The sequence below is a fragment of the Octopus sinensis genome, unplaced genomic scaffold (assembly GCF_006345805.1).
Source record: "Octopus sinensis unplaced genomic scaffold, ASM634580v1 Contig14988, whole genome shotgun sequence".
Lineage (NCBI taxonomy): Eukaryota > Metazoa > Mollusca > Cephalopoda > Octopoda > Octopodidae > Octopus > Octopus sinensis.
In genome coordinates, this window is record NW_021833457.1 from 20,277 (window position 1) to 47,665 (window position 27,389).

Below are 27,389 nucleotides of genomic sequence, written 5' to 3' on the forward strand. Positions count from 1 at the left end.
TCCTCTGTTCATAAAGAATTTCTTTTACAAATTCAGATTTTGTATAATCTACAAAAGGTGCGGAATTTCTCAATAGTGATGCTTCCCAAGTATTTACAGTCTTTACTAGATTTGAACCATTTAGATCTGACTTCATTAGCTTTCTCACCTTTCCTATGTATTCCTTCTCAATTTTCTCTTTCATTTCTGTAGTTTGTAATCTGTCAGATTCTTGTGCATTTAATTACTTATAACTCTTTCCTTCTGTCAGTGATTTTAAGGTCTGGTCATCTGGTGTTAAGGATACCTTCACTGCTCACTACTTGTCCCTTTTTCATGACTAATATTGTACACTTATCTATGCCAGATCCCATACTTATATTTTTGCTGAGGTATCTTACTGCTTGTATTATGGAACCTATCTCTCTTTTATTCTTACTAAAATATTTCAGATCACCCATGTAAAGCAAGTGGTTAATTTTACCTTTACTATTTCTGAACTGACACCCTGCCTTTGCCTCCCTTAATAATAAACTGAAGGGGAATAAACATACGATAAATATTAAATAGGATAACAAATCTCCTTGGAAAATCCCAAGTCTCCTTGGAAATTTACTCTCTTTTCCTAATGCTGTATCATCTTAGTAGAGTACTACTTTCCATTTCTTCATGCTAAATCTAATTAGTTCTCATATGTTGTCTGCAGTACTGCATATTATCAAACATTTACTTATCCATGAATGTAGAATGTTGTATAAGTTTTCTTATAGTCTATCCTTGCTATTGTTAAATTTTTCTTCCTAGATTTTACTGCATTTAGAACTGCTTTGTCTATGTATAATAGATCATGCATACATCTAACCATTTCCTCCTCCATTAAGGCAATCATGAAGTTTTTCCCTCAGTCTCCCATATAAGCTACTAAGTTTCTTTAATTAGTACCCTTAAATTAGTCCTGGGCCCTTCCAATTGGGCATTTTTCCTAACACTTTCTTCATTAATACACTAATCTTAGATGTAGCTGCTTCTCACTGATTACTTTTTGCCTTACCTTCTTTAACCATGCTACATCTACATCATTATTGACTGGAATAGCCAAGATATTGCTCCAGAACTTTCTAGCTTCTCTACATTAGGTTTCTCATCTTTAGTACTTTCTTCTCCAAAATTTACTTGGCTATAAAATCCTCTCTAGTCTGTCTCAAATAATCTATTCTGTTGATACTAATCTATTCTTTTCTGATATATGGAAAGTGTACCTGTTACTGTTATGATATGCTATTTCAACTCATCCATGACTATCCTAGATATTTTCTCTTTAACTAAATATCTTTTCACAAGAGAAGATTTAAATTTTGTGTTTCCTAACTTTTTCAGTTTCCAGGCTTCTATTCTTCTCAATCTTCACTTTATTTTGTAATCTCCTTTTCAACATTAGATCTTTTCTAATCTTTCCTTGATGAATACCTAATCTTCTGGTGACTACTACTCCTCTTGTATATATCTTACTAATAATAGAATTTACTTTCTTAGTCATATCTAGCAGCTTCCTTCTGTTGGTGCTTTTTAATGCTGGTAATCTTTTTCTTCTTTACTCATTGCTTCCTGCAACTCATTTAACATTTCTTTGGTAAATCCATGAACTGTCTGTAGTAGTGTTTCCAGCTGTTTGTCATTTGTAGCATATAGTTTTATGTCATCCATATATAAAAGGTGGCTGATCGTTTTGCTGTAACATTTGTATCTGCATCCAGTTCTATTTAGCATATCAGATAGAGGTGTCAGTGCCAAGCAGAAAAGGAGTGGAAAGAGCATGTCTCCCTGGAATATTCCTCTACTAATGGGGATGGCTTTGGTTTCCATGAGTCCCTCTTTTGTTTGGAGCTGTAGCACTGTCTGCCATTTATTCATAGAGTGTCTTATGCATTTTATAATTTTTGGTGCTACCTTGTTAATGGCTAGTGTTTCGGGGATCCATGTGTGGGGAATGCTATCTAACACCTTTCGGTAGTCAATTGAGGCCATACTGAGGCCTTTCTTCTTTCTACGGCTGTCTTCAGTTATGGCTTTATTGATCATTAGTTAATCTTTACACCCATATGAGCCCTTGCAGCATCCTTTCTGCTCTTCTGGAAACAGGTTGTTTTCGTCCAGGTGCTCGTTCAATCTTTGCAATATTACTGCAGTAAAGGCTTTTACATTGTAGGGAGACAGGTTATAGGTCTGTAGTCTTTTGGTTTTGCCGTTTCATTTGATTTGGAAATTAGGATGGTTTTCCCTTTTGTGAGCCATTCAGGCATTGTCTCTGGCTCTGCCAGTATGTTGTTAAAGTTTTCAGCCAGCTTTTTGTGCATTCCTGTCAGATATTTCAACCAGAAGTTGAGGATCTTGTTGTGCCCAGGTGCCTTCCAGTTGCTTAGTCTTTGCAGTGCCTGGGTGACCTCTTCAGTTGTTATGGGGGTCCAGAGTTGCTCAGGTGCTAAGTTTGTTGTTTTAATAGTCCTTTTCTGTGGTTGTTCATTGGCCGACCATATTTCTTTCCAGAATTCTTCCACTTCTTCTGCCGTTGGTGCTGCAGTGATGTCTATTTTATTTTTGCTAAGTTCTTGGAAGAACTTTTGGGGGTTGGAGTTGAACTGTTTGTTTTGTTCAAAGAAACGTTGGCATTTCTCATATCGGCGGATCGTTTGTGCTTTGGCAAGGATATCTTGCTTCAGCTTTTCTTTTATCTCAGGTAAATCTTTTTCTGTGATGTCGTATTTGCACAGTATTTTTGTTTTCTTTCTGTTGCTTAGTAGTGTTGATTGTCTACTAATTTCGTTAAGAATCGACAGATCTTTTCTTATTATTTGTATTTTTTTTTTGGATGTTATTTATCCACAGGGTTTGTTTGGGTGGTGGTACTCCTGTTTGGATGGGTTTGAGGGAGTATCTAGCTTCTTTTGTGGCTGCAGTGGCTGCTGCATATATTATGTCAATTAGCTCAGTGATATTGCTATTTGTTTCAGTGGCTATTAGTTCTGTGATGGCCAGGTTTATGCTATTTATTATTGATGTTGTTTTTTTGTCTATTTTGATTTTTGGGTGGTATGGTCGGTGATCCATTGAGATCTGTGGTTTTCAATTCTTTGATTATTCTAGTTTTTATAGTATCATAATCATTAGGTTCCCCTTCGTTGTTTCCAGGTTTTAGATTTGGTTCACTTTCTTTCTCATACGTGTGTTTTGGTTTGATGCTTTTTGTACATTATTATACATCCCTACGGTCTGGGTTTGTTGTTTTTTGTTTACTTCGTTTTTGTTGGAAATGTTACGTTTGTCTTCGTGTTTTACTATTTCAGTGTTTATATCATTTGGTATTGTTGTGTGGCTTCTAATTACATTTTCCTGATGTATTATTATTATCATTATTATTATTATTATTATTATTATTATTATTATTATATTATTATTATTATTATTATTATTATTATTGAACAAATTGCTTTGACATTTTCTCTATCTTTAGATTCTGAGTTCCATTTCAGCCAAGGTTGCGTTTCCCTTTCACCCTTTTCAGGTCCATAAAATGAGTACCATTTAAATACTGGGATGGATGTAATCAACTGGCCTATCCTCCTAAATTTCAGGCCTTGTCGCCTTATTATCATTATCTATACTGGCATTTGTTTCTCTACTGAAATATGTATGTGAATGCCAAGCATTGCCAAACATTTAGTCTATCATTTTTGTATGGGTTTTCTCTTTTTCAGCTATCTTCCTACTTCTCCATTTTCTTTCTCTTTCTTTTTTTTTTATTTAAAAAAAAATTTCTTTATATATATATATATAGTGGTTAGAGCGTCGAGCTTACGATCGTGAGGTTGTGAGCTCGAATCCCGGACTGGGCTGCGTGTTGTGTTCTCGAGCAAGGCACTTTATTTCACGTTGCTCCAGTTCACTCAGCTGTAGAAATGAGTTGCGACGTCACTGGTGCCAAGCTGTATCGACCTTTGTCTTTCCCTGGATAACACTGGTGGCATGGAGAGGGGAGGCTGGTATGCATGGGCGACTGCTGGCCTTCCATAAACAACCTTGCCCGGACTTGTATCTAGGAAGGTAACTTTCTAGGTGCAATCCCATGGTCATTCATGACCGAAGGGGGTCTTTACCCTTTATATATATATATATATATATATATATTTGTTTTTGTTTTTTTTGCATAATAATTTTTCCATGCTTTACAAGACAGGTTAGTTTATTTGTTGAATCAGTTGAATATACTAATCAATGCATCTCTTGTTGCAACCAATCCATTGTGAAATGTTTTTTGTTTAGTCATTCATATTGAAGTAAATGGTTATAGACAAACTGGAACTAATGATTTTGCTGAGATCAACAGTGCAGCTTTTTCTTTCATTTTATATGTATAAGACTGCAATCAAATATTTTACTATCTTATTTCAAGAAACATGTTTTCTACCTTCATAAAATCTACTTTGCACTGGATGCTTTTATAGTCAGTGGAAAGGTAAAATGGTAGAGTGCCAGGTCAAGTGACTTAGTTTCATCCTTTCACAATCAGTAACTGAAAATGAACAATGGATCCACAAGTTCCTCGTTAGAAAATTACTAACTTATTGTTACTATGTATTTTGGATTTATTATTAGATTAGTCACTATTTTGACAACTTTATTTTAAACCACATACCAATGTTAATGTATTTTGCTTATTTTCCTTATTTTACAGATACAAACAATTACTTATACATTTATTCAAGAACAGATACTGAAAATTCAGAAGTTTACATACGGTCACCTCAAGCAGATGTGAAGGAAAATTCTAGTGTCACCTTCAAATACTTAATGAGAGGACCTATGAAAGAATTTGCACTCTTTACTTATGACTCTTATTCATCGAAGGAATTGTTGTGGTCTTCAAATTTCAATGATATTCCTGAATTCATTACTGCTTGTGTGGATTTTCCAAATTCAACAACATTCGGGCTGAATTTTCAGGGTACAGTAAATGCTAATTCATATTGGGACGGATATATATACTTGGATGAAATTGAAGTCCATAATGAAACATGTAAATGTAAGATTCAAAGTATTTTCATTTTAAATTCAATTTTTTCTTGATTTAATTCAAATTATGAGGTGGTATCAAAAAGTTCCTAGATTAGTTCTGTAGTGTACCAACAGATGGCAGCATACAGTTGCATGCACAGTGAGAGCTAGCACTGACCTTCATGATGCAGTGTGTTGCGTGACATTGCTGTGGTTACATTGCAAGTTGTGAAATTTTTGTTTTTGTGATCATGTCTATGGTTGGAGTCTGCAATTTTTATCATGGACAGAAAGTTAGAACAAAGAGCCAGGGCAAAAGTTTGCATTAAACTTGGGAAGTCTGCTACAGAGACATTGAGCATGCTTTGGCAAGCTTGCAGTGAATAGGCTGTGGGTTGTACACAAATGTTTTGAGTGGTTCAGGCACACAACAGACTCACAGCTCATTGAAGAGCATGCGCCTCACTTTTTTTGTCATCTGTAGCATTGTGCATCAAGAATTCAGCCCCCAGAGCCAGACTACCAATCAAGAGTTCTGCTGTGAGGTTTTGAAGTGTTTGAAGGAGGACATTCAGCAAAAGCAACTGGATCTGTAGAACATGAAGAATTGTATTCTTCATGACAACAATGCATCCTATCACTTAGCTCTCCACATTCGTGAGTTTCTTGCCCCAAACAACATAGTGTCACTTCTGCACCTACCCTAGTCATCAGATTTAGCACCTGTGGATTTCCATATCTTTCCCATGATGAAAGTGCAGTTCAAAAGATTCCATTTCAACACCATTGTCAAGGTCTTTGACTCACTTGCTGAAAACTGCTTCCAGGCTGGATTCCAAAAGTGACAGGAATGCTGGGATTGGTGTATTGGTGCACAAGGTGACTATTTCAAAGTAGATGATGTTAAAACTTAAATAAATATGTTATTTAAACATAACTAGTCCAAGAACTTTTTGATATCATCTTGTACTTTTTCTGATATTTTTGAATCCATTTTCCCATGCTTGCATTGTTAGAATTGTTTCTGTTGCAGTAATAATTTTTACAGTTTTGGATTCCCACCTTAGTTTGAAAACAGAGTGGCACCTGTAGACAGGCAACTGAGACAATTAGGGGCACAACACAATGGCTGAAGTGAAGTTTCAATATGTAACCATACAATCAGTCATCTAATAATTTAACATGATAATTATTGTCACTTGTAAATCATCCTATATGTATTAAACAATACTGATCTATATAGATTTACAATATGATCTTTGAGCTTTGTATTATCCATAACTTGGCAGAAAGTAAATTGATTCAATATTGCAATCACATTACAAATTCATAAATTAAAAGAATATATTTTCAGCATTTGACCTGTTTTGCAGTAGACAATTGAAATATAATTTCATACATAAAAATCTATTTAATGTCTTCCGAAATTATTCTCACAAAATCTTTCACTTGGCATATAAAGATATTTAAATTGACACTTATTTTGTCACCTAACTGTTGTCAGATGATCAAATAATTTACTTGACTTTTCTCAGATCAGAAATTTCTCAAATGTATAAAATTGTAAAATATGCTACTTATACATATTGTGATCAAATAGGTTTCATAAAGGTTCTGGATATTTTCACCTTAATTTTGAGATGCCATTTCTCTTCAAAAACACAAATCTTTTCCTTCATACTAGAAATTCTAACACTAAAATATCTATCTCCGTATTGGTCAATGTCTGTTTTTTTTCATTAGCTAAATCTAAAGAAAGAAGCTGTACCCATGGCCTTCATATGCCTTTCAAGACCATTAAGAATTATACCATTGATGTTCCATACAAGCAGGTCAACACTGTAAAAATATCTGTGGAAGGAGGGAATTCTAAGGCCAACTTTCTGGAGAAGTAGGCTTGTGTGCAGTGGTTAGTAGAGTTTGGGTAGAGTTGGAGTCAACATGAGTGGTGAGGAGAGATGAGAAAGTTGAAAGTGTTAAAGTGGAAATGACATAAGACATGCTTACTGTGAGGTGCAGAGGTAGTTGAAGTAACACTAGAAGAGACAGAGATCTTATCTATGTGTGACTATGAAAATCAATTAAGCAGACTTCTGTCACGTGGTTGCTTAGTCATCGTTGTTATGGTGGTTTCTTGAAAACCATCATCTTGAGGTCTAACTAGCTGTGTGTGCAAAGAAATGGAGCAACTCACAAACTTTTAACTTTTAACATATTTATTGCTGGACATAATTTATTGCTTTGGCTGATTACAAAAGAAAGATGCTTATAATATAACCGCCAACTTGGAAGAGAGTAGCATACTGTGTCTGTAAAAGGCTAGCTGTGGTACATCGGATATAAGTGTTCAAAATCGTTTCTTGCTTGAGGTGGTATGCCTTCTGTGAGTACCAAAGGTGTTCTGGATAAATGCCCATGGCTGTTTGGCCAAGTTGGCTGCCAAACAGTTCTTTACAGGGTGAAAAAGGGACAGATTTTATATCATCTGAAGAACTTTATCACACCACAGCTTCATGATGACTGGTCAATTTATTGACTAATTGAGTGACATTGTGGTGGCTTACTCATGATCCCTAACTGAATATGTTACAGCTGGGGTTCAAATCCCTATGCTTTCTTAGGATGCAGTCATTACTGTTCTGTGAATGGACTTGGTTAATTGAAAGTTAAGTGCTTTGGCTATGAATAACTGACAACATATGGCCACTAATTCTTGAACTTTATGACTGTTTTTCAGCACTCTGCTTTCTGTTCACTAATATAACATGCAAATTTGGCATAAACAAATTGCAGCTTGCATAAACAACCAAGAAGCAGAATATTAAATAACAATACAATTCCATGTTAAGTAATTTCATAATAATTATTTTACATCCCTTACTCAGAAAAATTAATTATTGAACCTAGTATGATTTTTTGACAAATGAGAATTCCATTTGTCTGATTAATAAAGCTTCCTCCTCATTGTCTTTTAGAGTAAATTGTTGGACATTCCTTAAACTCTCATACCTTTAGCACAGTCCTCCAACAAACTCTGTATAACATTATCTTATAAGACTGCATCCTAGGATTAGTACAGGGATCCATTAGAAAGCCTTCCACATGTGCTTGAATGGAGACATATTGATGTATGCTGCATGCAAGAGGTAAGGTGAAGAGGGGCTTCAGCCAGAGTCCTCACAAGCAAAGCAGATAGATATAAACTCTTCTGGGAAGGTAATAGTAATGGAATAGGGGTGTGGGCATACTTCTTGCAGAGAAATGGGTAGATAAGGTCATAGAGGTAGTGAGGGTGTGCGATAGAGTACTTAAACCCAGGCTAGTTTTGCAGAATGGTATATCTACAATTATCTCTGCCTATGCCCTATAATCGGGCCTACCAAATGAACAGAAAGATCACTTTTATGATATTTTTCTGCAGGCTACCTCAAAGACAAGTGACAATGATCTCATCTTTGTGGCTGGAGATTTTAATGGGCATGTCAGACAGCAAACTGTTATCTTCCATGGTGTACATGGGGCCACGGAGTTAGTACCAGAAATGAAGAGGGAACTAGACTCCTAGAGTTCTGTGATGCAAATAACCTATTGATCTGCAACACCAACTTCAGGAAGCCAGCTAGCCACCTGATAATCTTTCAATCAGGTGACTCTGCTAGCCAGATTGATTTAATTCTTACCAGAGAGTGGGATGCATAGTTGCTCTTAAATACAAAGACCCTCCCTGGTGAAGAATGTGCCCCCCAGCATAGACCAGTTATTAGTGACTTTAGACTTGGGGCCTGAAGGATGCCAAAAAGCAGATCAATCTGGAAAAGAAGGATTGCAAGCTTAAGAACCCTTCATGTGGTCAGAGATTTAGGGATATCCTTATTGAGAAATTTAATGATAAGGAGGAGGAGCTACAGTCCTGACATAGAAGGCAGCTGGGAATTCCTGCGAGACAGCTTGCTGAGTGCTACAGACCAAATCTGTGGTTGGTGCAAAGTCCCTTCCAGGCAGAGGGTAACATGGTGGTAGAGCAATACTGTAGACAGGGCCTATACTGTAAAGAAACAGGCTTGGAAAGCCTGGAAGAGTTGGGGTAGCAGGAGAATGTATCAGATAGGCAAAAGAGAAGCTAGAAGACAGGTATATATAGCCAAGGGAGTAGCAGAAAAGAAGAAGTTTGCCAATGTTCAGCGACATGAGAACCAGAGAACTCAAGTATTTCGGATTGCAAGACAGTATGTGAGAGAAAACCATGATGTAATGGAGAGAAATGTGTCTGCATGGATGATGGTACCCTTGCATTTAATGATTCTGCAAAGAAAGAGGCTTGGAGATGCCATTATGAAACACTGCTGAATGTGGAGAATGGGGGGAGGAGAGTCTGCCAAAGGTTGACCCAATTGAGAGACCAGCTACCCAAATCAACTGTACCCTGGCAGATAAAGCAATTAAGGATATGAAGACAGGAAAAGCACCTCACCCATCAGAAATCACCGCAAGATGCTTAAAATATCTGGCGGTGTGGGCTATGGTATTGTCACCCACATCATAAATCAGGTGGTTAATGAAGGAGTCATACCCAATGACTGGTGTAGCAGCACCATAATCAACTGCTGCAAGAAGAAAAGTGATGCTTTAGATAGAAATAACTACAGGTGTATTGAATTATTGATTCATGTGATGAAAGTTACAGAGAGGGTCACAGCCCAACTAATTAGGGAGAGAGTTTGCCTAGATGAGATGCAGTTTGGTTTTGTGCCAGCCAGAAGCACCACTGATGATATATTTCTGTTAAGGCAACTTCAGGAGAAATATCTAGCCAAAGATAAACCTATGTAATTGGCTTTTGTTGACTCAGAGAAAGCCTTCAACACGGTCCCCCAATCTGTTATCTGATGGTCAACTTGGAAACTGGGGGTAGACAAGTGATTGGTAAGAGCTGTACAAGCCCTGTACAGGAATGCTGTAAGGTGAGGGTTGGCAATGAGTATAGTGAAAACTTCCGAGTAGAAGTATGGATCCATCAAGGATCAATCTTCAACACCCCTCTTATTCATTATAGTCCTCCAATTCAAGATTGGATGCCCCTGGGAGCTACTCTATGCTGAAGACCTTGCTCTAATAACTAAGTCACTGCCAGAACTAGAGACAAAGTCCGGCAAGGTCTAGAATTGAAGTGCCTTAGGGTTCACCTAGCAAAAACCAAAGTCTTAGTAAGTAGGAAGGCTGTCAAATCACAAACCCCTTCAGGTAGATGGCCCTGCTCAATCTGTAGAAAAGGCATGGGTAGAAACTCCATGCGATGTACCCAGTATAAGCTAAGGACACATAAAAGGTGCAGCAATATCAATGGAAGGTTAACCGGGAAGATAGTTTTTGTGTGTGGCAGGTGCACAGGGGCAATAAACACTGAAGATATACAGAAAATAGATTCCGTCACATGCCAGGGGAAGAAACTAGAAGTAGTTAATAGCTTCCGCTACCTAGGCAACCAAGTCAGTAGTGGGGGTGGTTGCTCTGAGAGTGTAGTGGCTAGAATAAGAATAGCCTGGGCAAAGTTCAGGGAACTCCTACTTCTGCTGTCAACTAAGGGCCTCTTGCTCAGGATAAAAGGTAGACTGTATGATGCATGTGTGTCAACTACCATGCTACACAGCAGTGAAACACGAGCCATGACTGTTGAGGATATGCATAGGCTTGAAAGAAATGAAGCTAGTATGATCCGCTGGATGTGTAATGTCAGTGTGCATACATGACAGAGTGTAAGCGCCTTGAGAGAAAAGTTGGGCATAAAAAGCATCAAATGTAGTGTACAAGAGAGACAACTGTGCTGGTATGGTCATGTATTATGTATGGATGAGGACAGTTGTGTGAGGAAGCGTAACTCACTAACTGTTGAAGGAACCTATGGAAGTGTTAGACCCAGGCAGACATAGGATGAGATGGTGAAGCATGGCCTTCAAACATTGGGCCTCATAGAGGTAATGACAGGAAACCGAGACCTTTGGAGATATGCTGTGATTGAGAAGACCCGGCAACTAAAGTGAGATCGCAGCTATGCATGTCTGGCCCAGTTAAGAGTATTCCTAATGTATCGGGTGATATGATATGCTTGAGAAGACTGTTGAGTCAAGTGAAACCAATACCATAGCTGTGGCCAGTGCTCCCTGACTGGCACGTAAAAAGCTTCATCTGAATGTGGCCAATGCCAGTATTCCTTGACTGGCTCCTTTGCCAGTGGCACATAAAAAGCACCATCCAAATGTGGCTGATGCCAGTACTCCCTGACTGGCTCCTGTGCCGGTGGCACGTAAAAAGCACTATCTAAACATGGCCAATACCAGTACCCTCTGACTGGCCTCCATGCTGGTGGCACATAAAAAGCACTATCCAAATGTGATCGATGCTAGGCTCACCTGACTGGCTCTTGTGCCAGTGGCATGTAAAAAGCACCCACTATAATCTTGGAGTGGCTGGCATCAGGAAGGGCATCCAGCTGTAGAAATATTGTTCGATCAGATAGGAGCCTGGTGCAGCCGCTGGCTCTCCCGACCTCAGTCAAATCGTCCAACCCATGTGAGCATGGAAAACAGATGTTAAACGATGATGATGATCATATTTTTCTATCTACCCAGTTCATTCAGAATGGTTGAATTAATCCAAGGATTTGAAGCAGAAACTTTCTCTACATGCCAAGAAAGTAGAATAGAATCTAAAATCTTTTGTTAGAGAAGTGAACTACTTAGCCATTCAGCTATGCACTCTCATACTTAAACATATATCAATTTTGTCCAAACCAAGAGTCCATAGTTTCAATTTTATCATCAGATCATTGAATTTTCAAATATTCTACTAAAAGAGTTTTTAGGAATATATTTATACTAATAGTAAGTAATCCTAGTTAATCTTTTATATCACCTACCAAACTTCTAAAAATATTTAGAATGGTTGAAACTTACAGAAATTAAAAAGAAAATTTATATAGTACTAGCAGTATCGCCCTGCATTGCTCAGGTTTGTTTCGACCCTTTAGAATTGGAATTTTTGAAAAGTAAAAATTTTGCATTTTGTAGCTTGTTATTCTCTTTAAGTGAACATTCTTCTGGTTGAAATACACCAAAAATGGCGACACAGCAGTCAAAAAATTGTAAAAAAAATAGGGATTTGCAAAGAAAAAAGCATCTTTTTGATGTAAATAATTTGGAATTTTTTCTTCTATGGAATGAAGAGCAAGCCTTTTTCTATCATACTCCCAATTTTGGTCAACTTGCACCGCAGGGTCTCGGAGGAGATGGTTTTAGTTGAAGGCTACCAAACCTGCCATACACCGACAACTTCAGCTTTATATATATAAAGAGCACTTCCCATTCGATTTTTGTGGCAATTCAGTCTGCAAAATAATTCTCTTATTTTGAGCTATTTTTGACACCATTTTCAACTGAGAACTCCTTAAAATGGCACACCCAAAACTGCTAGAATTTGCATTTTTCAAGCTAGAGAATTCAAACTTGCTCCAATCGATTCAGGAAATTTTTCTACGTATATGCTCATATCTTGTTTTTCAAAAAACACAAAAATTGAACGTGTTTTTGCCCCATTTTTCTGTTGCATTCATGCAAACACGTGCACAGTCACGCATAGAATCCAACAACTCAAGGCAATAGTGTATGACATCCACTCACTCGCAGAAAATGCATTGTTTTGGGCCTTTGTTATCTAGATAGAGACTTGAAACCTACTCTGGCCTTAACTACACCACGCCTTCTATAGGTGTGTAAATTTTCAGCTCAATCCTAACACGTCTAGTGCCATTGAATCCTTACCAAAGCCAAAGTATGCAAGTTTTTTTCCTCTTTATATAGGTAGATAGACAAGAGTAGAGACCACTCAGTGGATCCCTTATATGCTAAAAATAATATTAATTTCTACTCTTACTATCTTTTATCATTCTTTGCTACCTTTTATACTATCAAGTTTGATGTATTTATTCTTAAGATTATTAATTGCTTTTTTAACTCCTTTTTTTATTTCTTTATGTTCGATTGAATTAACAGCTACTCTCGCGCTCGTATGCATGCACACACACACACACACACACATGCACACACTCATGCACGCACACACGCACACATGCACACACACATTATTTCGCAACAGATAAGTAATCTTGATATTTATGCACAGTCGTTACTTGTAAATGTAATCATTGAAACTACTGAGTTGTTCCCCTTAAAACATATCTATTTCTGAATGCTGAAATATTTTTAAAAATCAATATTTTTGCCATAGCAACCACATCTTTATAGCTTGCAAATTTTAACCATCGCGGGTCGCATCCTCACCACGCATTTAGTATCCTTGCCAATTTTCAGCTCAATCTTAGCATATCTAGTGTCATTGAATCCTTAACAAAGTCAAAGTGTGCAAGTTTTTTTCCTCTTTATATAGGTAGATAATACGGGAGTTATTATTTTTGATAATATGAATGCATAGTTTTAAACAAAGAAGAATAATGATAAGTACCACGATGTTGAAGAATAAAAAGTCTATTCAATATTTTGTCTTTAATAAGTTCTAAACATGAAATAAAATCTTTAAAATGAAATGTTAATTGTACACAATATCAGAACTATCATGGAAAGTTCCATAAACATAGAGTATAATAAAAAGATGAGCAGGGAATGACATTGATATTAACCTATAAATTCTTGAGACAGTTTTTCAACTAATTTTTCAGTTGTCTTATGCTTTGTATGCTTGATTCTTTTTTAATATGCAAATTTATGTTATTTTTATCAACGGTCATATCAGAGAATGTAATGTGATTTAAAGTCTTCAAGGGAAATGTAATACCATTAATTTAACATTTTTCATTTCCCAATTTGAACTTATCAGACTTAAAATATTGAATAAATTTACTATTCTTGTTGCACATTCTTATACTTTCATTGTTCAAAGCTTATATTTCAAATAAATTATTTGATGATTTAAATTAACTATATGATTTTCCATTTTATTTTGTCTTCTATAAATTCACTAATTTTATTGATCATGTGTTTCAACAGTGGGTCTTACATACCATTTTTGCAAATTCAAAGAAGTACATCTGTGCAATTTCCAAGTTAAATGTCCAGAGAATACCAGATATAACTGGAGCCAAGGATCTTCTTCAGATTACCGAGAGATTCCATATCTTCATCGCTACTCAAATGACAGACGTAAGTCAGATATTATAATGCATTATCATATATTCTGTAAACCGTTATCAAATAGTTATTATTAAGGTTAAGATACCTTCAGTAAAATTTCCTCTTTAAAAAATCCATTATATTTTGACATTTTACTAAATTTGAGATATTTATAGTGCTTCTCCTACTCCTCCAACTGCTGCTGAAGCTACTACTACTACTTACAGTTGCTACCACAGCAGTAGTAGTAGTAGTGAATGCATTCAGGACACATGGCCTAGTGGTTAGGGTGTTGCATTCATGATCATGAGATCATAGTTTCAGTTCCTAGACTGGATGGTGCATTGTATTCTTGAACAAAACACTTCATCTCACGTTGCTCTGTGAACACTTCGACACCAGACATGTTGTACACCACGCATCTGTTCAGCAAATGTCGATTGAATGGAGGGAGGGAGCTTATGTACAGCACAAGCATTTGATTACTATAAACAATTCACTTGTGCAGGACATTCAGCAAAAACTGAACACATATACATCATCTTCCACAGGAGAGTCCATCATACGTTAACATTCACAATCAAAATAAGAGAAGGAAGAGGAGGAAATAATGCTGTCATTTGTTCTTATAGTGTTCCTTATCAACTACTTTTTTGGCAATAAAAGAAACTAGTAATGAACATGTCATTGTTTTGTCCTTTAATTCCCATTTTCTTGCTTTTCTTTCAGACTATTACATGTATGTTGATTCTATAAATGGCAAACCTGAAGACGTGACACATCTTTCTTTTCCAAATGTTGAACCCCCAGCAGGCCATAGTTTATTCTTTGATTATTATCTCCAGCAAGGAGCTGGCAAACTTCAGGTATTCTCTTTCTCTTTCTCTTTTACTTGTTTCAGTCATTTGACTGTGGCCATGCTGGAGCACTGCCTTTAGTCGAGCAAATCGACCCTGGGACTTATTCTTTGTAAGCTCAGTACTTATTCTATCGGTCTCTTTTGCCGAACCGTTAAGTGACGGGGACGTAAACACACCAGCATTGGTTGTCAAGCAATGCTAGGGGGACAAACACAGACACAAACATACACACAAATACATATATATATACATATATACGACAGGCTTCTTTCAGTTTCCGTCTACCAAATCCACTCACAAGGCATTGGTCGGCCCGGGGCTATAGAAGAAGACACTTGCCCAAGATGCCACGCAGTGGGACTGAACCCGGAACCATGTGGTTGGTTAGCAAGCTACTTACCACACAGCCACTCCTGTGCCTATGGTCAAATAGTTTTTCTCTTCAAATGATAAGCATATTCACAGAGAAATATTTTTATGAAAACAAATGGATGATTGATAATGCACAACAATCAGTTATAAAATCAACGGTACTTTTACAATGACTAGCAATGTCTTATGTCTATGATAGAAATAATCAATCTTGATGATAGGGAGTTTCAAGAATTTTAGGGCTCTCATTAATGAAACACTGGAGTATTTTTCTCTATGCAATGGATCTTTGGAATGTATCTTAGTTTCATGCAATATAACTTAGTTTCACTAATTCTTAATTAAAACTACAGTTTAAATTCAATATAAATAATAATGACTTTGGTCTGAATCTAATTACCAAATTATTTTCCCAGTGTTTTCTAAGGCACCACAAAGGAACTTAAATCCAGTATTTCAAACTATCAGAACACTTATCAATTTTACAATGCTCCAGCTACTGACAGACATAAACTTTATTTTCTTGACTTATCCTTTACAAGAATTAAATGCTTTTGTCACATGTCACAAACATAAATGAGTATTCCAATGAGGATATGAACTGTGTACTAGAATATGTTGAACAATCTGTATATAAGAGATATGATATAACACCATAGAACTTATAAATTTATTAAATCAGTATAGGAATGTATTTCTAGCCTTTTTCTGAATCAATTTTGGGGACTGGGATGTATTATTAATGTAATATTCTTTTTGATTTATTGCCAAATCTACAGAGAACCTTCAAAGTAAACATAGCAAAGATTAAGGTGACAGCAAGTAGAAAATAAGAAAGGGCCAAATCAAATGTCAGTGAATTGGCCATGCTCAGTATACAGAAATGAAGGGGGTAATAATTCTATATGGCGTACCTTGTGTAAACTATGGACACACAAACTATATAGTGAGATATCAAGTACGCTCACAGAGAAAGTAGACTTCATAAGTCCACAGAGACACAAAAACTAGATTTTCTTAAATACCTTGAAAGCTCTCTAGCAGTAATAGGTAACTTCTGTTAATCTAGGTGACCTAATTAGCTGCAAAGGTCGGTGACCTGAAAATGTAATTGAACAAGTTGGAGAAAGTTTAGGGAACAATTATTTCTGCTGGTAAAAAACAAAAGTGGGTGATGAAGGACAATGCAGTCTTTTACATGCTTCAAAATACCAGGCAACTTTACTACTGTTAATGCCATGATGAAATGCATACTGAACACACTGTGATGTAGTTGATGAATGACTAATAAGTAGAGGCAACATAGGAACAAGAAGTCCCTTTAGTGTTGTTATTTTGAGAAGTTTGTGACCTCTTCAGTGCCAGTGCCATGATAAAATGCATTCAGAACACTCTGTAAAGTATTTGGTGTTATGAAGAGCATCCAATGGCAGAAAGTATTTGAAAACATCCAAGGACATTGTAGTACCTTCTAAGAAGTCAAGCCATGATGGCCCATCCAAACCATTTCAGCATTAAAATGGATAAAAAAAGATGAAAATGATACTGATGTGTGTGTGTGTGTGTGGTGTGTGTGTGTGTGTGTGTGTGTAAATACACACGCACGCACATATCAACATCACCATTATCATCATTGCTTAGTGTCCATATTCTATTATACTGCCAAGAGTTGAATGATTTGATAGGATCTGACAGGTCAAAGGACTTGTCCAGCTCCAGTGTCTGTTTTGGCAGTATTTCTATGGCTGAATGCTCTTTCTAATGCCAACCACAGTGCAGAGTATACGGTTTTAGGCAAAGATACAGTATTTCTTATGCTTTATCGCCACCAGTTTCCTCAGAATTAGAGGTTTTTTCATTTCGCCTGTCCAGTCTTAACATTCTTTTACGAATATTTGTTCAAATCTTCGGTAATATGCCTCGAAAGTGATTCCTTCTTCTCAGTTATATTTAAATTCATTTATAGAATTTGCTACATGGTCTGGTGAAAAGGTATTTTTCAGTTTTGTTACCGACTTCATTAGTTATAGCATTTGTTGCTGTAACATTTGTTGTTGTTCTTGGTCTTTGAATTGTTGTTGTTGCTGTTTTTACAACTCAACTAAACCCTCTAACAGGTTTTCCCTAATTTCACGGATTTTTCGTAAAATACATACAATAAAAATGTTTGTTACTCCTCTTGAAGTTTTAATATCTCCATGTGAACATTTTTTCATTGTTGTCCATGTAAATTGTTTTACTCATGAAAAAAATTCTTTTTTTCAACGTTGTTTGCATGAATTGTTTATATCTTCGTCGACATTGTTATAATGTGGATCTTCATCCGCTTGTAAACTGTTGTCAGTACTATAATTTACTTATCGCCACTATTATATTGTGGTGATATTTCGCATCTTATTATCTTTGACATGTCTGTTGTGCTATTGTTGATAGCTCCGCAAGACAATGATTTGAGCGTCTATCTTAACAATAACTCAAACTCGTATATATCATGTAACCGACACTGGCTCCAACTAAGAACTCATACGATGATTCTACTACTACTGACTTCCTACAACGACTGACTGTCTGACTTTTGTAGCGGCTGGTTCATCCCACTTTGTCACGTGGGATGGAGTGTACGATTTTTCCTACAACATAATCTATGTGATTACAACCAGGAGAATAAGGAGGCCAGAAATGGGGGCTAGTAAAGTTATAGAAATTCTCAGGCAACCACTTCTGACTCTTTCCAGAAGTATGGCAAGGAGCCAAATCTTGCTTCCAGACATATGGTCTTCTTGCAGCAACTGCCTCCAGCTAGAGTCTGACCACAGTTTCCAACAGCTTCAAACAGCTGTCAAAACTGAGCATAAAGCACTATTCAAAGATGTGGAGTGGAATGACATCACCCACACTAGAGACACACCCAAAAACCATCACAGTTTGGGAGAAATTGGTTTCCATGATCTTCATCTCACATCATACAGCCTTTACAGTGTTTACAAAGTATTGATCAGTGGGCATAATGTTGACATTTTGATATCTGGTGCAAATAATTATGATACTGGTAACCTTTTTCCAATAGTTAGATGGTTTCCTGTTCTCATGCCATCTAACTTTTTCTCAACTACCTCTTTAATCGTCATGCTCTCCAATACTATTGATTGTTCACCAAAACATCAAGCTGTTATTGAAAAAAGGTGACATAAAAAATCATCAAGTTAGCCTAAATGTTGCATATGAGGATGGGCAAAAAAATTCATAAGCTGACTATGAAGGATTAATGAAAGAGCTATGAAATATTGCATGCATTGTGCAAGAAAGACGACTGCACTGGTATGGTCATGTGATGCATATGGATGAGGATAGTTGCTTGAAGAAGTGTCACACCCTAACAGTGAAGGGAATTTTTTGGAAGAGGTAGACCCAGGAAGACATGGGATGAGGTAGTGAAGCATGACCTTCGAACGTTGGACTTCACAGAGGCAATGACAAGTGACCGAAACTTTTGGAGATATGCCATGCTTGAAAAGACATGGCAAGCTAAGTAAGATTGTAGTCGTGGCCGATGCCAGTGTTGCATAACTGGGCCATTTAAAACCACCCTTTTATCATTGGTCGATATGCCGTGCTTGTGAACACCTGTTGAACCGAGTGAAATTGTAGTCGTGGCCAATGCCAGTGCTGCCTGTAAAAAACACCATTAGAGCATGGCTGATGCCAGTTCCACCTGACGCTCTCGTGCCAGTGACACATAAAAAGCACCATTCGAGCATGGATGATGCCAGTGACACATAAAAAGCACCATTCGAGCATGGATGATGCCAGTGCCACCTGAATGACATCCGTGCCGGTGGAACATAAAAAGCACCATTCGAGCGTGGATGATGCCAAAGCTATCTAACTGGCTCCGGTGTCGATGGCACGTGAAAAGCACTCACTACACTCTCGGAGTGGTTAATGTTAGGAAAGACATCCAGCAGTAGAAACCATGCCAAATCATATTGGAACCTAGTGCAGCTCCCTGGCTTGCTAGTTCTTAGTTAAACCATCCAACTCATGCCTGTATGGAGAGCAAATATTAAACGACAACGATGATGATGTAATGTTTCTTTCCAACCAAACTGACACGTGACTTCTCAAAGACTTTAAAAGTAAGTAGTTATGACTTCTCTTGCAAATGAACATAATTCAACATTGTGGGGTTAACAAGTACCTGCAGAAAAAGTTTTTAACCCCCAACGACATTCATGCCGACATTGTTGATACATTAGGGGGTGACACTATAAGATCAGCAGTACAAAAGTGGGCAGCTAAATTTAGAAGAGGAAAGGGAGAGTCTTGAAGATGACCCAAGGTCTTGACGTCGTGCAAGTGCCATCACCGAGGAAAACATTGATTGTAATGGATGATAGGCAATTGACTATAGATCAAGTAGCCAATGCCATCAGCACATCCCATGAGAAAGTTGAGAATATTTTGCACGATGAACTCAGCATGACAGAGGTTTCTGATCAAAAGCACACCAACCTGATGACATCACGGGAAAATCTGACATTGTTTAAGGCAGATTCAAATAGTTTTCCTGGATGTTTCTTAATCCAGGATGAGTGTTGATGTCATCACTTTGAGTCAGAGACTAAGAGATAATTCAGGCAGTGGAAATACCCCTCATTTTCTCCAGCGAAGGCCAAGGATGTTTCATCTGCAGGGAAAATGAAGGCCTCAGTTTTGGGGACGCAAAAAGGATTGTGTTTATTGAAAAGGGCTACACCAATATGCCGTGAGAGTTACAAAAGGCTATGAAAGCCAAACGCCCAAGAAAACTGACGAAAGGAGTTTTGTTTCATCAGGACAATGCTCCAGTACACAAGTCCTTGATTTTAATGACTGCAAAGCCTGGCTGTGATTTAAACTCCCTATTCTCCTGATTTGGCCCCATCTGACTATTGTCTGTTTTCAAACATGACAAAACATTTGGCTGCAAACCAGAGTCGCAGTGATAATGATGTTACACCTACTTTTGATGACATTTTTGACCAACAGGTTAAAAGCTTGTTCACCAATGGGATTCAAGCATTGCAGCAGTGATGGAAGACGTGTGTGCACAGCAAGTGGACTACGTTGGAAAATAAACCTCATTTGGTTACAATCCCTGTGTGTGTGTGTGTGTGTGTGTGTGTGTGTGTGTGTGGTGTGTGTGTGTGTGTGTGGTGTGTGTGTGTGTGTGTGTGTGTGCGTGTGTGCATGCACACATGTATGTATGCAAACTATCATATAATATGTATATATATATTTTTCAGATTGAGATTGAAACTGCAAAAGGAAAGGAACTTGTGTTTGAAGAAGTTAGTGTTGCTCCATCATTTGCATGGCTATCTGGATGTGTTCAGGTAACAAATGAAGATACAGATATTGAATTTATTGTAACACATGGGTATGGAATGGGTCAATATATTGGTCTCACGAATGTTGGTTTCTTGGAAGAAGAATGTCAAGGTGAGATTTTTTTGCTAACTCTCTTGCTCTCTTTCTCTCACTGAAAGTACATGATAATATAATACATACATACATACATACATACATACATACAAACATACATACATACATACATACATACATATATATATGTATATATATCGTTTGTCGTTTTGTTCGTCCCTTCGTGTATTTCATGTTATTTATTTATGTAAAGGTTTATTATATATATATATATATATAAAGAGAGAAAGAGAGAGAGAGATACATATAAATATAGATACATAGTTTTATTTGTGTGTGTAGAAAGTAAATAAGTAACAAGGAGATTAAGGTATTAGTTCATTACAGCCATTTCAGGCGGCTCCATTTAATCGAACAACGCAAGCATTATATCAATTTGAAAATATATCACCATCTTCGGATGAATAATATAGGTTTTCAACATACAGGATACTGCATTATAATTTTTAACAAATATTTCATCAGAACTGAAGAATGAAAGAATGACATGCTGCTATGAACTTAGCAGAATGAACTTAGTGGCAGAAAAGAATAATGACGGGGCTCATGAGATGGTAATATAGCTACAATTTTTTCTATCTCCTTATCTCCATCAAAAGCTCTAAGGCAGTAGTTAGTATACTACGTCCACTAAGAATTAAAACCTCTGGGAATTGACAGTCAAGTTCTAGCTGCCGATGATAAATTAATTACTGTCACCATCAGTGCTTTGATATAAGCTTTGAAAAATTGTGTTTGTGCATAATGAAAAAAGAATACTCTCTGCAGACGTCCAAAAAGTCACTGAAGCAGTGAGAGAATTCAAGAGCAAAAAGAAGGATGGCAGGACACTTAATTAGAAAGAAGCATTTACATGGCCATTTCATGCTCCAATCCGAGGATGTTGGAAGTGAAAAATGCTGGTTGTGAATGATAGGTAAAAACCTAAAATGAAAAATAGAATTGTTAATTGTAGCAATTCAGAAACAAATTATTAGAACACACTTGGTGCAAACAAAGTTTGATAAAACTCAATCAGAGAGCAAAGACAACTGTGGAATAGAAGGTAAAAGCATTAAGCATCTCTTAAGTGAATGTAGTAAGGCAGTGCAATAAGAATATATCCACAAGTATGATTGTGTCAGTAAAAGAGTATATTGGGATGTAAACCATGTGTGTGCATTCAAAATAACAGAACAGTGGCATGAGTCACAGATTGTGATGGTGAATGATAATTACAGGATTTTATGAGCTTTTTCCATAAAGACTGACCATACTATTTGAAGCAAGGAGACCAGATATGATAGATGAAGGCAAAAAAATAATGTGTATGCTCATAGACTACACAGTATTATATGAGAGGAGAGTGGACATCAAAGAAACTAAGAAAATTGTGAACTATCAAGACCTTAGCCAGAGAAATTAGGAGATTGTAGAATGCAAAAGTTATAATTGTTCCTGTGGTAATTGGTGCCCCTAGCACATCACCTAAACTGCTACCTAAGTAGTTGAAGGATATTGGAATTGAAGGATGCATTGTCAATCTGCAGCAAGTTCCATTCTGTATTCTACAAGAATCTGAGGAAAGTGAAAAGGAAATGTATTACTAGCTAAGACATTCTTCATAACATCAAGAGATCATAAAACTTCATCATCATCATTTAGTGTCCATTGTCCATGCTGGCATGGGTTGGATGGTTTCACCAAGGCTGGCAAGCTGGATGGCTGCACCAGCCCCCAGTCAAGTTTGGCATGGTTTCTCTGGCTGGATGCCCTTCCTAATTGCAACCACTCCAAGAGTGTAATGGGTGCTGCTTTTACTTGTCACTGACACAGGTGCCATTTGTGTGACAACGGTATCTGCCATGACTGCAATTCTTCTTGGCTTGATGGGTCTTCTTCTCAAGCACAACATAATGCCAAAGTTCTTGGTCATTGGCTCCATAAGGCCCAACATTCAAAAGATGCTTTTTACGTGTTACTGGCATGAGTGCCAGTTATATGACACCAGCATCAGCCAGGACTACAATTTCGCTTGGCTTGATGGGTCTTCTCAACCACAGCATATTGCTAAAGGTCTCAATCACTAGTCATTGCTTCTGTATGGCCCAAATTTCAAAGATCATGCTTCACCTCTTTGTCCCATGTCTTCCTGGGTTTATTCAAGTTAAAGCACATTGGGCTTGTGTGTTTGTTGAGAGAAATAAGTTTTATAGAAAAACAAAATTTTCCAGTTGGATACCTAGAAGTTCTACAGAGAATCAGAGAAACAGCAAGTAGAAGTAAAGTAACAACCAAGCAGAGAAAGATGAGAAATTCTGGAAGAACATTTGAAGCAAATTAAAAGGAATACAGTGGGGAAGCATCCTGTATCAATAGAGACTATGAAATAATGTAGGAAGTTGGACAACAGAGGTGGAAACAATTAAGAGTGGCCACAACTGAGACAGGTCCTCAGTAAAGCATACAAATGGAATATACCAGGAATAGACCAAATGCCAACTTACTTGTTGCATGCACTTACAGGTATCCATAAGGTAATACTCAATACCATTATTTAGAATCTTGATAAATCTCCAAAGTGATTGACAAAAGGCACCATGTATCTCCTTTCCAAAACAAAGCAAGCTAAAAACCTAAGAAACTATAAACCCATTATAAGTCTCATCAAAACTTACCAGATTTAGGACTCTACTAACAGAAAGAATGTACACCTTTCTTGAAGAAAACACAGTCATACCATAACAAAAATGTAGTAAACTAAATTCCTATGGGTCTAAATATCAGTTTCACATTAATAGGGTGATTCTTGAAAACTGTCACAAGAAAAAAAATAATAATTTGAATACTGCATGGATAAGCTACATGAAATCTTTTGACATAAGTGAATATTGAAAGCTCTTAACAAAAACAAAATCCTTTCAGCTATCTCAGATTTTCTCTGATATAATATAGCCTGGTGCACAAAAACCCTTTGTCTTAACCACAACAATAAAGTCTGGCAAAATAAAATAAAACTGTAGAATTATCCAAGTTGACTTACTCTCACCACTTTTGTTCTGTGTTGCACTCTTTTCTTTTTTCAAATGAACTAAACAACACTCTGTATGGATATAAACTTAGCAATAACAAAACTAGTCTGATCAACCATCTCTATTTTATAAACAATTTAAAGTGGTATGTTAAGAATAACTAAGAATTAAAACTTTTAGCAATGATAAAGCAGTTCAGTAATGATATGCACTTTGATAATGACAAATGCACAAAAACAACTTCTAAGGTGGAAAACTGACATTATTTATTCAACCAGACATAGAAGCAACCAAGAAAGAATGAGAGCCAGAAAGAATTTATAAATATCATGGCATAAATGAGGATGATGGTATTCAGCATACACAAATGAAGGAGAAAACTCAAAAGGAGTACTACAGAAGAATAAAGTTGATCCTGGAAACTGAATTGAACTCCCAAAACTACATAGAATCTATTTACAATTCAGCAGTGCCTGTTATATAATATGGTTTCACTGTCATCAACAGGAACGTTGCTGACCTACAAAGAATGGACTAAACCAGAACACTACCAACTATCAATTAAATGCAGCATCCAAAGGCAGATATAGAACACTTCTATCTGCCAAGGGAAGAAAGTGGAAGAGGTGTAATCCAAATAGAGCTCTCCCATAAAATAGCTACAATTGATCTGCAGAAGTACTTAAACAAGAACCATAACTGGATGTTCGAGACAGAACATGAATCCCATAACAAACTCCATTCTGTAAACAAAGAAGCTGAGAAATATAGAGCAGATTAACACTTTGCAGAAATATAAAATGCTAACAAAGCTGACATAAATCAACACAGACAGTCAAAGTACACAAGAGGAAAGCAAAAGCAGAAGGACCTAAAACCTTGAAAGACAGATTGCAGTAAAAATCGTCAACACCTAGCTGGGCGGACTGAGAATATCAAGGACCCTTGGGCATAATTGTTTACCGGGCCCCTTTGAATGTGTGTTTCAGTATAGTTAATATGTAGAGTGGTGGACCCTCAGAGCTCCAGGCCCTTGAACAGTGCCTGAGTGACCAATAGCTCAGTCTACCCCTGACACCTACACAACACCAGGGAAGCTGATATAGATCAATCATAAACCCAGCAGTGGCTGTAAAGTTCAGGGCTGAAGGTAGAAACAGGGGATCCATTCTTGCTGCCTAGGACTACAGTCTATATACAAAACATTATTAAGTTGACATCTTAAAAAATGGAGCACACTCCATGTGTAGAGTCTGTGATGTCCATAATGAAATAATTGGACCATATACCACCAGGTTGGCCAGCACTGGTTCTAACAGAATATAAAGCCAGGTACGACAGAGTTGGCCAATACATTCACAGGACTTTGTACAAAAGCCTCAGTGCTAAACATGTGGAAAGCTGGTTTGAACACCAACCTAAATCAGTAGTTAGAAGTAATGACACCACTGTCCTTTATGACTTTACACTATATACTGATCACACAATTAATGCCAACTGCTGAGTTATTATTGTTAAACACACCAAAAACAACACTAGCCTATTTACAGACATGACTATACCATCTAACAAAATGTACTTGTCAAGGAATATGATAAAATTACCAAATATAAAAGCCTAGAAACTGAAACAAGCAGGATGTGTCACCTAAAGACAGAAGCAAAGCTAACTGTGATTGGAGCACTGGGGATCATTATAAAAGGCAAAAAACAGTCAATGGCTTTCCTGAAAATATCCCAGGAAATCCTAGCAAATTCAAAATCAAAACAAATACTACTAAACAATACAGTTCACACTCTCCATAAGGTTCTTGTCTTTTTAGTCTATATTCTAAAATCTTTATTTCTCTTCCCTCTGTTATTGCTTGAGCCAAGAATGAAAGCTTGATTGGACCTGAAGCTGTGTTGAACAATGACATACTACATATGAAATTCCCGCTTACACCTTTCCTACACATTGAGTAGGGCCATTTACCTAAAGAGGGTAGGGTCCAGACTGTTTTCTTGCTCACTAGAATCTTGGTCTTTACTAAGTTAACGTTAAGGCCCTTCAATTCCAAGCTTTGCTTCTACACCAGAATTTTCTTTTCTAGTTCTGTCTCAGAATTTACTGCAAGAGCAAGACCATCATCATATAGCAGTTGCCAAGGACAACCAATCTTGAATTCCTCTGTTATGGCCTGTAAGACAATGAATAGAAGGGCATTGAGAACTGATACCTGATGAACACCTACCTATACACTAAATTTGTCACTGTACTCATGGTTAATGCTCATCTTCCTGACTGAACCTCAGTACATGGCATGTACAGCTTTCAAAACCCACTCATCTACCCTTGGCTTCCTCAGAGCTCACCATATCACACAGTGGGGTACTCCGTCGAAGGCTTTTTCCAAGTCGACAAGAACCAAGTACAATGGTTTATTCTTAGTCAAATATTTCTCCTACAGTTGTCTGACTATAAAGATAGCATCAGTAGTGCTCCTCCTCAGCATAAAACCCAAACTACATTTCATCTAATACACTCACATTTTCATACATATACATATATATATGAATACTCATCAATGTATTTGCTCTGAAATAAATTTAAAATGTACAATAAAACATACAGTAATTAAAACAAGATATAGTTTAAAGAAACATGACATGAAAGATTTCCTGACTAGGTTGAGTTGAAAACTCTATATGCCTATTCACATAACCATTTCTCAAACTGCAGTCTAGTATGACCAGATGCACCAGTAAACCCTTTTTTGAGATATTTGGTACTGAGATACACAAACATCTTGAAAGTGTTCTTTTTTTTTAAAGTTTGACAAAATATCTTTTGTGTGTTGTTTGTATTCTGTGCCTAACTGTGTTTGTATTATTATGACTTCTTTAGAGAGTCCTTGCCACTAGATGTGTGTAATTCTGTCTATCAACTGTTAGTTTGATTTTTTTAAAGAATAGTGATGCTTAGTTCATTTTCAACCTCTGCATTTTCTTCATTTTTCTCCTGATGAGAGATTTTGTTACTGTTTTTAAGAAATTCGTCCAACTCATGTTTCCATTGTTTTATGTTTGTTTTTGTGATTTTTTTCCTTTTTTCCTTCATAATTTCATCTGTAATTATGTCTTCTTCATAGCATGATGGCATTGTTAGGAGACAAAGCATTTTATCATCTGTATGTGATACAGGGCTTAAAGAGATTTCTTTTGCTATCTCCAGAACTTTGGCTGGTGGTATTCAGGAAACTAGGGCTTGTTGCTCTTTCTGATGCTGTGGACGATTTTTATTACTTTTCCCAGTTCTTCTGTGCACTTAGATTTAAGGTATATTTTACTCTGACAAATGTAACAATTAAGCTTTCTATTTGGTACCATCAGTCACAAGTTCTTTGTCTCAGCACCTCTTTACTTACTAGATACAGTTCCAGGATGGCTTTGTGGTTTTCAGGGGTCTTTAGGATT

At 36.9% G+C, this 27,389-nt stretch overlaps 1 protein-coding gene across 2 annotated transcripts in view; it reads left to right on the top strand.

Annotated features, from left to right (window-relative positions):
* Window positions 1-27,389, top strand: part of LOC115230229 (MAM and LDL-receptor class A domain-containing protein 1-like) — a 70,194-nt gene that overhangs the window by 18,593 nt on the left and 24,212 nt on the right. For both annotated transcript variants that reach the window (XM_029800445.2, XM_036499577.1), the window contains exons 3-6: window positions 4,709-5,056; window positions 14,085-14,237; window positions 14,937-15,073; window positions 20,725-20,920. In XM_029800445.2, the coding sequence (XP_029656305.1) occupies window positions 4,709-5,056; window positions 14,085-14,237; window positions 14,937-15,073; window positions 20,725-20,920 (834 nt within the window). The remainder of the gene's footprint in view (window positions 1-4,708; window positions 5,057-14,084; window positions 14,238-14,936; window positions 15,074-20,724; window positions 20,921-27,389) is intronic.